The sequence below is a fragment of the Diadema antillarum genome, unplaced genomic scaffold (genome assembly GCF_040938485.1).
Source record: "Diadema antillarum isolate AM-2024a unplaced genomic scaffold, OU_Dant_1.0 scf00000181, whole genome shotgun sequence".
NCBI lineage: Eukaryota > Metazoa > Echinodermata > Echinoidea > Diadematoida > Diadematidae > Diadema > Diadema antillarum.
In genome coordinates, this window is record NW_027271070.1 from 923,722 (window position 1) to 936,103 (window position 12,382).

Consider the following 12,382-nt stretch of genomic DNA (forward strand, 5'->3'; position numbering starts at 1 on the left):
GGCAGTGGTGTTGAATTACCTCTCCGAGGAGAATAATTTGGGGGATTTACTTTTGGGGATTTATAGCTATACGAAGTGGGAGGTTGAGCTTCATCTCTGCGATGACGAATGATCTGTTTCTCTGAAAGTGGTAGAAAACAGGCCAATGGATTCACAAGTAGGCAGAAACTCATGCAAATGGTAATTCACTTCCCCTGTACTCTGAGTGATACATTTCTTCTGCCTGCCAATTTTAAAAACATGAGGTCCATTCGCCATGTTACTGAAAAAATCGTGCTTTGCATTGCCTGGAGCGTGTTGGGATGACGTCACCATTCCCGGTAATTTCCCGGCTCGTGCTACGTCATACTGTTTGCGCAGGGTCGCCAGAAATCAGCTGAGCTCTTTCTCGACGAGATCTACGTTGGCTCGTATCATCGTACACGAAGCACGTATAGTACGCGATCTACGTAGTGTGGTATGTCCTATGCATCGACGGTGTGTGCGGACGTGCTGACAAGTTGCTCAAAATGGTTGTTCTAAAGGGGATACCTGCTATAATTTCGCCAGATCTGCTCGATGTTTTGGCTCGCATGGGTCATGGTGACGAAATTGGTATGTCAAACTCTTTTTATAAATGTCTGACTAGCTTGAAGTTGCCACTCCTTGTGAACATGTATCGGCAGCACTTGAACTGGTAGTGTTGTGATTGTTCATTCAGAGACCCTGCACCGTTACTGGAGCCTGCAGCTAGCTCCCTGTTACACACACGGCACCGCTTGCCAGGTCTCACTGCACGCCCCTAGATATTACAGCCATCTTTACCTCCCAGGCATGTGCTAGTTTGGTGTGTGGATTGGTGGTGTTGTGTGTGATAGTGAAGTGGGAGGAGGAATCGTCATGGCCGACAGCTCCGAATGATTATGCTGTAGGCTACACGCCAACCGGGCCAGCTCACAGCTCACAGTTTCCTGTAAAAAATTCCCTATTCATGTGTTGTCATGAACAGTGGCTGTAGACAGTGTAGCTGCTGTTAACAGAATTTTATATGCCTATTATGAAAACTTTATCATGCAACCATATTTAATGGATGCTCATTTCTCGAGCTAACTGTTACAGTTTGACAGAGCAGAGCCAGAGGGAGAGAGAGTTCATTCCTGACTACACGAGGTCCATACAGCTACAGTACACTGTAACGAACATGTCACTGTCATGTAAACTATGATGTGTATATTTGTGACACTGCAACAATGAGAGTAGCCGAGAAAGCTCTGTACATGGTACTGTAATAAAGCCAAGGGTAGCTCAGGATCCATTAAGAATTACAATGTAGGTGCCAGGCACCTGTGCGTGGGCTGTCTGCAGTTCTCAGAGAAGAAGCTGAAGAAGAAGAAAGAAAGAAGAAAAAAAAAAAAAAAAAACTATAAAAGCTGTTGGGTCTTGCAAAGTTCTGAATCATCTGCGCTGAAACTTAGAAAAGAAAAAAAGAAACGTACTAAAAATCATAACTTTTGAGCGGATTGTCTGATTTTCCACAAGCTGTTGTAGTCTTTTCATCCAGCTATGGCAGCACTAAAACTTCAAAAATTCGTAATTTTAGAATGTATCCGTTCAATTTTTCTCAGACTTCCACTGATGTGTTCTAGCAATATTGCTACATTCTCTCAATTATTTTTAATGTATTTGAAGGTGAACTTGTCCTTTGAGAGATGATCTATGTAGAAAACTATACTTGAGTAAAACTAGGTCCAAATAGTACCAGATGAAGCAGTACATATGGTCTTAATTATTGTGAAAAGCTGCATATAACAGGGGCGGATCCTGGAATTCTGTAAAGGGGGGGTGACTAATATTTCGACGGGTTTCATTTCATTTTTTTCTTTTTATTTCTTTTGTTTTTCACGAAAAACAAAGGGGGGGGGGGGTGTGCGCCGGTTGCGCCCCTCTATGAATCCGCCACTGTATATCCCTAAGAAGAGTGTATAAGAAATGAGGGGGAAAAGAGTGCAACTATAAACCACATTGAGTCATTATTACCTCTGCCAAAAAGGTTATGTTTTTTGCTGACATTGGTTGCTTGTTTGTTTGTTTGCCTGTCTGTTTGTTTGCAAAATAGCTCAAAAAATTGTGAATGGACCTGGATAAACTTGCCAGAAAAGTTGATAATAACATGAGGAACAGATGATTCCTTTTTGGTAGTGATGTGGGAAATTTTATGAATTTTTGAAGGATTAAAAAAAATCTTTTGGCCAATAGGGTCAATGAGGTTTGCATGCACACACATACGTGCTCTGCTTAATTAAGGCACCAGGCAGCATGCAGGTGAGAAGGTAGACAGACACAAGGCTTTTTTTTATCATTGTGAAATTGGGAGATATGCAGCATGTGTGTGTGTATATATGGGTGGAAATGAGCTGCTCGGCGGAGGTCAGTGCTCTCTGAGTGCTTTTGTAGTACACTATCATTATGCAGTACCGGTAGATGTCATACAAGTCATGATGTTTTAGAGAAGTATTTACCCTGTTTAGAACTCAACTCATGGTTTATTACTTGAACTCTGTCACACCAGCCAATTTGTAGATCTTCAATTCACTTTGTCAACAAAGAATCCAAGCGTTGTTGTCTTTTTCCATTTGTACCACAAATGTTTACCACTCAATGGCCCGAATTCACGAAGGTGGTACAAATGAAACCATGAACAAAAACCATGGAGCGCCAAGTGTCGCATGGAATATTTCGTTGCAAAATCAGTCATTTCGTCAATGAAATGATTATTTTGGAACGAAATGACAACATTTTGTATCTGAGTGAATATTTCATCCACAAAATGATAAATTCGTTAACGAAATGGTCATTTTGTCGACAAAATGACCAATTTCGTAACGAAATATTCCGTGGGACACTTGGCGCTCCATGGTTTTTGTCCATGGTTTTAAAGGGATAGTACAGTATTGGTGGAGATGAGAATTGAGTTTTTAACTTTTTTGCGAGATACCAAGAAAACACTTATGATATAGTACAGAGATTACCATTTTAAGAGGAATTCAAAGTTTATTTGATAAAAATCGGGTTTGGAATGACTGAAACATCCAAAAACAAAGTAAAACAAAGCGATCGTAATAAAGTGTGGGTCCCACACTTTATTAGAATCACTCTTTTTTGGATATCTCGGCCATTTCAAAACCAATTTTCATCAAATAAATGTTAAATTCCTAAAAGAATTACAATCTCTTTCATATTCCATAAGAGGTGTCTCATTATCTCACCGAAATATGTTAGAAACCTGAAATTAGGTCTCAACCAAAGCTATACGATCCCTTTAAACCATGGTTTCATTTGTACCACCTTCGTGAATACGGGCCAATGGGTGTCACAGTGTAGATGAATGACAGGAAATCGTGATGTGTTTTCTGTATTGAATGTGTTCATCAGCGACTTTAAGAGATAATAATTATTTACATAAGTACTCTGGTGTACCTCAATTCTATCAATATATGTATGCAACATACAGTTCTGTCTTCAAAATCAGGACATTCATGTAATCCTTATACATGTATATGGCTAGATATCTTCTAGTCATTTGCTTTTTCATGGCTGGAATCATTAGTTATTGAAGATCTTTTTCCTGTGCAAATGATAACCAAATTTATACCAAATGACTTCACATCATGCGTAGTGCAGCTTGCCCTAAGATATGCTGTTGCACAGCTGTTGCATTTGCACGACTCTGCTGCTGGGCAATTACACATATTCCCTCCCCTCTTAAAAAACTGGGCGATTGTCATCTTTTGTGTCCTTAGATACGTATGTCTTATTGAAAGTATAATTCCGACACAGATTTAAATTGACTTTGATATTAAAGTAGCATATATAATCAAGCAGAGAAAAAAAGGTTTCATTAAAATTGGCTGCAAAAAAAAAAAATGATCAAGTTATCATGGGTTGTGAAGTTTCCCATTTTGTTAAAGGACAAGTTCACCTTCATAAACATAAGGATTGAGAAAATGCAATAATATTAGTAGAACACATCAGTGAAAGTTTGAGGAAAATTGGACAATCGATGCAAAAGTTATGAATTTTTTAAATTTTTGTGTTGGAACCGCTGGATGAGGAGACTACTACAGCTTGTGAGTCATATGCGTACAACAGTAAAAGAAAATATAAAAGAAAATTCAACATATTTTCATTTTTTTCGCATAATAAAAGAGCAATTGACTTGCCTCTTTCTAAAGGCAGGGGGAATAATATGTGACCCGCTACAACAAAATGATCCTAAAGTCGGGCGAGGTCGATTATTTGAAAATTGCATGACACAATTCCCTAATCTTTCTGCTTTAAATTGATATATAACACGTCTTATAAAAATAATCGGCTGCGGAGATATCGATGTCTAAAAGAGAGCATGTCAAGACGTCTGGGAAATCACTGTTTCGAGAAAAGCGCCCTAAAAGTTCTCCTTGCGACGCAATCACAATCAAGAGACACGCAAGTCAGTATTCACCTCCGAACAATAGAAGTTAAGCCCTAGCAACCCCCGAAATGCTCATTCAAACACGGCGTCTGCGGTCTCCTCACCGACCAATCAGTGACCAGGATGTCAGGAGAAGCGGCTAGGCATAGCGCAACCCGCCCGCACGCACCAGTCGACTGGGCAGTGTGCGAGCTTCACGCTTCGGTTAGCGGCAAGCAGCAAACTGACCAATGAGATCACTCTGGTTGTTGTTAGGGGCGGAGCCTATGTGTGGCGCTCAATCCAAATGTTCGAAACAGTTTCTGCTTCGTTGAAACGCCAAAAAAACATGGCCCAGAAAAACGCTATTTTTGGGTCTTTCCTTTCATCATTTTGCTTCAAAATTTCGATAGATGATAGAAGACATGTCAGACTCTAATAATATGTCAAATTCAGAAAATCGTAAGTTTTGACCAATTTTGATGCTCTAACTTCAAACTCGATTTTCACGGCTTCGACCGTGCGCGACTTTAGGACCATTTTGTTGTAGTGGGTCACATATTACCCATAACATTTGTCGGTAACGAGTCGGGGAATGTGTACTTTTTTCAAAAGATGGAATTTTGTGAAATTCTCTTTATATTTTCCTTATATTGTATTGTCGTACGCATGTGACATCTAAGTTATTCATACACTGCAGTAGTCTTCTCATCCAGCGGGTACTGCAAAAAAACTTCAAAAATTCATAACTTTTGAACGGATTGTCTGATTTTCCTCAAACTTTCAATGATGTGTTCTACTAATATTGCTACATTCTCTCAATCCTTATGTTTATGAAGGTGAACTTGTCCTTTAATACAAAACATTGATACAGTCCTTACTCTATATCAGGAGCTGCTTTGGTGGTATTTTTGCTGAAATACTGGTATTCCATCCTTCTTCATTAATATTAAAGAAATTATGACATACTTAATCCATAGAATGTACTCAGGGGTATTTCATTTTCTTGCCAGAAAAGTTATTTTCTAACCAATCCCGAGTAGAGGCACAGTCTAAACATTTGCTATTGGGCAGTAATTTGCAGTATGTGCGACTACAGATACACAGGAAGTGGCAATGTGCTGGCAGTCATATGGAGCACCTATAGCTTCTGCATGGTACTAAAACACGCACTTCAATGGGAGTATAGGAGTTGACTGTTCCGATGTGCAATCCATCGCCCCATTCTTGCTGAAGCAAAAAGGGGGTTCTGAAGCCTCCTATTGCAGCCTCAAGCAGCCTTTTGGCTCAGTGTGAATGCAGAGACTCCAACCCCAAGCACCTTCTTCTGGAGATTTACTGAAGCAAAAATGTGGGGTTCCTGTTATAGATGCTCTCTGGTGCTCTAAGGCTGCAACATACGATAGCAATAAGTAAGAAATCCTTTCCATCGGGAGACATTGAGCCAAGCAGCGGGAGATTTTGCTTTTCGGCGGGAGCGTCAGGAGAGTTGGAGTCTCTGGTGAATGCAGTAGGTAGAATACAGAAAAGGAGATCTGATCAGGTCAGGTTCAGAAACTACCTCCTTGGGGTGGTTTCAGAGCCTGCTATAGCAGCCTCAAAGAACCTCAGCTACAGTAGCAAAATGCTAGGGGGTTTGAGAAGCTGTTTTTTTGCCGACTTTCGCACTCAATCATATTTGCAGTTACGTAACAAATTCAAAAGCCCGTGCCGTGTTCTGTGTACTGGAGGGGAACTTCGTTACAATGGGATTGGAGCCAGTTGGGCCTGCTAAGGCTTGCTGGGGCCTGCTTTGGTTGAAATCAGCTAGTGCAGTATGATAAACAGATGAGAGACTGGTTTTTTGAGCAGGTTTTCAAACCTCCTCGAGGAAGCTTGAAAACTGGCTCACAGTGTTAACAGGGTATGGTACATGATACCCTAGAGTGTCTGCATCTGTGGACTTGTGTGTGTATTTCATATAATATCCCCCCTAAGGTTCTATAGCAAGGAAAGGTTTGGGCCATGGGGTCAAAGGTTAAAGTGATAGTTAAAATGTCACTATTTATCCCATATTTTGAAAATAGCTCACAGCATTGTCAATGATAAAATGTGACTATTTTATACATATTTTGCAAATAGCTGAAGGCATTGTCATGAAAATTAGATATTACTAGTTAGTGATGGTTTTAAGAAAGATGTGGGCCTTGGGATCAAAGGTCAAGTGAAAATGCATGAATTCCTAAATATTTGCTCTCTGAATCAATTTAGCCATTCAATTGAAATCTGGTTCAAAGAATGCATTAAAAACACATTTAAAGTTGTACAATCAAATTTTTAAACATCTTTCAATTTTTCACCAGTCGTGAAACTGACTAACCTATGAAAGATTAATGCAATATAGCTGAGGCATACCAGTTGCTATGATAGCGACATTTCTTGTTTCTTTTTATTGCCATTTATCTCTTGGTGTCGTAGCATGTGGGAACTCATTGCCATGGATATGGATGGATAAAATAGCTGTGCACAGTTCACAGAAATGCCATCAGTTTTCATGTGGGGTATTATAGCTATACACTGGCTAGATTTGGCCACTGCTGAAAAAGGAGCCCCACTGCAAAGGAAAAAAATGCTTGTCTTCCAACTCCTCCCGATTCATCGGGGGTCACTATATTGGCTGCAAGCATGAGTGAGATGTATGCAAATAAGATGAAATGATGATGTCATCACCTTACAAGCATCCGATTGACCTTCATACAAATCTTCATTAGATTTCTTTTGTTGAAATGTTACCAAAAGGAGTATTCTGTATCCACTGCACATCAAGTTCTTTCAGTATCTTCATAACAAGGCATCGATTTTTCAAGGAAGTATTGGTTGCAGATGCTGAATCATTGAAAAATAAACCATATTTTCTTAGTGTGCAGACCTTTGGAGTGTTGTGAAATGATGACATCATCATTTGTAATTTGCTATTTGGAGTAATGGGGTTGCAACCAATTTAATATCAATGGTTCAAGATAACCTGAGAAGTACGGAAATTCCCATGCAACAATAAAAAAATCTTGTGGTATATATGAATCATGTGTATTTGATACATATCACAAACATTTTGTAATGAGTTAAATACAAATAGTGAATGGTCATGAGTGTGATGGTGTGAGATTTCGCATGAGGTGAAAGAAGGGGGCGGCGTTCTGTTTAACGAGGTGAAGCCGAGTTGAAAAGTGCTCCTCATCTTTCACCGAACACGAAATCTTGTTCTATAACATGAGTATTAAGATACTACACACCATACAACACCTCAGTCCACACCTACTCTTGAATTTAGTACAGAAACTAGAGAGGGGCCGTCAAAGGCGGCAGACCCACGCCTGAAGTACAAAGTCGGGGTAAACATAATGTGCATTCGGTCATCTACCAGAATTCGGTCACTTAATTGCCAGTGTGCTTTATCACCAGCCAGTGAGTTCTACCAAAGATCGTACACTGACATCGTTGACTGAGGTGTACGATCTTTGGTTCTACAGTCACATCACACGCAAAGTCACATCATTTCACATACGGTAACACTCATTCACAACAGGAAAGTCCTTTAGTCTCCTCCAAAAATCCATCAAATATCCCAAATTCCACCGTCAAAAGTGCAGAATCGGAACTTTTCCAAGCGCGCGCGAATTAAGTCCAGTTTTAAGAGTATTGTCTACGCGACGGGTCGCCGAAAAAGTGCTAAAAATCGAGAAATACGCCGTTTTCTTGCGGGATATTTTGATTATAGCAAGCCGAGAGTGTGATGATATCAAAGGTCGTATGAGTGTACGATCTTTGATGGTATCCACAAAAGCGCAAAAGAAAAACAAAATTTACGTACCCCCTAAGCAATTACCCCTATGATTAGTGTCTACGGGAATTATTCAATGCAAGGGTTGAATGCAAATGTCTACTGCACCAGTATTCGGTCACCAACGAGCGCCGCAACGTCCCCGATGCAATTTTGCACCAACAGTGTAGAGCGCGATGCATTGTCAGAGGCCTTGCACACGCATTGACATTGAGCGCGCATATCGTGCAGTGTGACTGCGACCGAGCAAATGCTCCTCCAACGAAAAAAACAATCAATGTTAATTTGAAAAATCATCAAAATACGGGCCAGTTTGTGGCGACGGAGAACGAACTTTCATAAATCTAGAAGGACATAGTCCCTCAAATAGGCCTAAATGTAAATTTCGGAATTCTTACGAACATTTGAGCAGCAAAGTCGGATCGTTTGGGAGTTTATGTTTTCGTATGGTAGCGGAAAATCGCAAAGTGAGAAACAGAAAATTTTCGGAGTGGTCACTACTAGTGGGGTCAAAACTTCAAGGTCACACAGAATTTGCAAGGGTCAACCGATTATCACCAAAATCTAATCAATTCTTTCCTACCATTATCCAAACATCCCCTGAACATTTCGTGCAAATCCGTTTACCCGTTCTCTTGTTATCTTGTACACAAACAAACAAACAAACAAACAAACAAACAAACAAACAAACAACAAACAAACAAACAAACAAACAAACAAACATACGGAACCCTTTACATAACCCCCTGCCGATTTTCATCGGCGTGGGTAATGACAACTTTTTCCTTGTGAATGTGAATGGGTAACAATACTGTCAATTATATGTGAAAGTAATCAGTTGAAGTTGTTGACGGTAAAATGAGTGACTGACTAACTACATGTTTGTAACTAATTGAGTATGTGCAGAAAAGGTATGTTTACTGTGATGTCAGAGGCATGAAATGGTCAAAAAACTATGAGTTGACCATGAATTCAACGTGGGAGTATATTTGTAAATTGGTGACATCAGCTATGAGCTATTTTTGCTTGAACAAAATTGCACAGCTCACCAGAAACAGTGTGCCGTGGTACTTTTAACTGAGTTTTAATAGCTTATGAGCAATTTGCCAGTCAGATAGCTAGAATCTTTGAAGGTGTTATATGGATGAACTTAGTCACCAACCTGTTTGTAGTGGCCATCCCTTTACAGGGGCCACCCTTCTATTTCCCTTAAGTGGTTGCCACATACAGGGGGTTGCTGTTCGTTATTCCGAAGGTTCGTTCTTCCGAAGGTTCATTATTCCGAAGGTTCGTTAATCCGAAACACACAAATTCCCTATACCTAGAGGTTCGTTAATCCGAAAATGAAAAAGGGTTTGTTAATCCGAACATTTGTGGCATTATTCCGAAGGTTCGTCAATCCGAAAATGAAATAGGGTTCGCTATTCCGAAGGCTTGTTTATCCGAAAATGAAATAGGGTTCGTTATTCTGAAGGTTCGTTAATCTGAAAATGAAATAGGGTTCGTTATTCCGAAGGTTCGTTGGTCCAAAATGATATAGGGTCGCTAACGAACCTTCGGAATAATGAGCTTTGTTTCACTTTCGGATTAACGAACCTTTGGAATAACGAACCTTATTTCATTTTCGGATTAATGAACCTTCGTAATAACAAACCTCATCACATTTTTGGATTAACGAACCTTCGGAATAACGAATCTTCGGAATAACGAACCTTCGGAATAACGAACCTTCAGACTAAAGAACCTTCGGAATAACGAACCTTCGGAATAACGAGCTGTAACCATACAGGGTTGGCTAAACGATGGTGCGCATCATTGCTCGGTGTCCAATTTGTACTACTCTCATGCTTTACACACTTTTTACTTGCTCATGGTCACATCTGGCCACAACAAAATGGTTTGATTGATGCCTGTTCCTCGTTAAACTATGGTATGTCAGTGAGATCTCCAAGCCAAGCTCATAGATAGAAAGTGTTTTCACACTTTTATGAGGCTGTTTAGACCTGTGTGGTACTCCCACAAGTACTGTACAAAATTGATATAATGGCTGAAAAAAGGTCAAGTCAATCTAGATCTCTCCAGAGAGTGACTGACTTGTTTTTGAAAGGAACACAGCTTTGTGGCTGCCGTATCAATTGGCAATTCTTTATCTATGCCGCATCAGGATTGATGTAGGGAATAGGATTGTACAGGTCTGTTACATGGGTACACATGTGAGTACTCCAAATTAAGGGAGAGGAGAGAAAACTGCGTCAAATTATCCATTTTACGAGTCTGTCCTTGAGTCTCCCGCAGTGGGAATATACATCAACTTCAAGCTCATCATTCCTCCTTGTACATGCACTTCAGTGCTGTTAGTAGTAAGCCCCAAAGGTGTTAATGGGTTAATGCGATAACATCTTGTTACCTTGTCTGGTCATGTGTAAGTACTACTTACGGGCATTTTCTGTTTTTTATCTCTGCCCTTTTTTTTGTTTCTGTTTTTGTCTTGCAGAATTGGTTACATGAGGGGGACAAAAGTGAGGGTCGTAAGTCCATTGATTTTTTTTTGTTTTGTTTTTTCTATAAATGTCCAAATGTAGCCTGGAGAAATGTGTTGAAATGATATTTAATTTGAGAATACTTTTAATGGTTCAGGGGAGGCCTGGGGGGTGTTTAATTAACGTTTGTCAGCGCTGACAACTTGAATCACCATAGTAACAGTCAGTGACCAGAGCATCTCAGCCAATCAAAACCAAGGATTTTGCTGAAATTGTCAGCGCTGACAAACGTTGATGAAACACCCCCAGATCTAACAAAGAGTTTAGAATCCGACTACTTTCCTCATTCAAGCCAATGTCTCATTATATCAGTACATCCAAATTGCATTTCATAAACATATCTGTTTAAATTCTGTTGATATGCAAATATGTATGTGTGGGAAAACGATCCTGCATGTAGCATGTATGTACATGCATGTGTGTGTGTGTGGGGTGGGGGAGGGTGTGATATGTTAGAAACAGAAAAGGAGTGAATACGATTCCAAAACAATGTAATTAATGTGTATGTTGAACTCCTAAGTAACAAATTAAAATAAAACTAGAGAGGGGCCATCAAAGGCGGCAGACCCACGCCTATAAGTACAAAGTCGGGGTAAACATAATGTGCATTCGGTCATCTACCAGAATTCGGCCACTTAATTGCCAGTGTGCTTTATCACCAGCCAGTGAGTTCTACCAAAGATCGTACACTGAAGTGTACGATCTTTGGTTCTACAGTCACATCACACGCAAATCACATCATTACACATACGGTATTAACACTCATTCACGTACAGGAAAGTCCTTAAGTCTCCTCCAAAAATCCATCGAAAATCCCAAATTCCACCGTCAAAAGTGCAGAATCGGAACTTTTCTAAGCATGCGCGAATTAAGTCCAGTTTTAAGAGTATTGTCTACGCGACGGGTCGCCGAAAAAGCGCTAAAAATCGAGAAATACGCCGCTTTCTTGCGGGATATTTTGATTATAGCAAGCCGAGAGTGTGATGATATCAAAGGTCCTATGAGTGTACGATCTTTGATGGTATCCACAAAAGCGCAAAAGAAAAACAAAATTTACGTACACCAGTACCCCCTAGGCAATTACCCCTATGATTAGTGTCTACGGGAATTATTCAATGCAAGGGTTGAATGCAAATGTCTACTGCACCAGTATTCGGCCACCAACGAGCGCCGCAACGTCCCCGATGCAATTTTGCACCAACAGTGTAGAGCGCGATGCATTTTCAGCGGCCTTGCACACGCATTGACATTGAGCGCGAATATCGTGCAGTGTGACTGCGACCGAGCAAATGCTCCTCCAACGAAAAAAACAATCAATGTTAATTTGAAAAATCATCAAAATACGGGCCAGTTTGTGATGACGGAGAACGAACTTTCATAAATCTAGAAGGACATAGTCCCTCAAATAGGCCTAAACGTAAATTTCGGAATTCTTACGAACATTTGAGCAGCGAAGTCGGATCGTTTGGGAGTTTATGTTTTCGTATGGTAGCGGAAAATCGCAAAGTGAGAAACGGGAAATTTTCGGAGTGGTCACTATACCATGGGGTCAAAACTTCAAGGTCACACAGAATTTGCAAGGGTCAACCGATT

The 12,382-nt window shown here is 40.2% G+C and overlaps 1 protein-coding gene across 1 annotated transcript in view; it reads left to right on the plus strand.

The window, feature by feature from the left end:
• Positions 1 to 467: 467 nt before the first annotated feature.
• The window catches only part of LOC139723116 (fucose mutarotase-like), a 193,674-nt gene continuing 181,759 nt past the window's right edge, over positions 468 to 12,382 (plus strand). Inside the window, exon 1 of the mRNA XM_071634382.1 lies at positions 468 to 594. Within this exon, the coding sequence (XP_071490483.1) occupies positions 510 to 594 (85 nt within the window). The 5' untranslated portion in view covers positions 468 to 509. The remainder of the gene's footprint in view (positions 595 to 12,382) is intronic.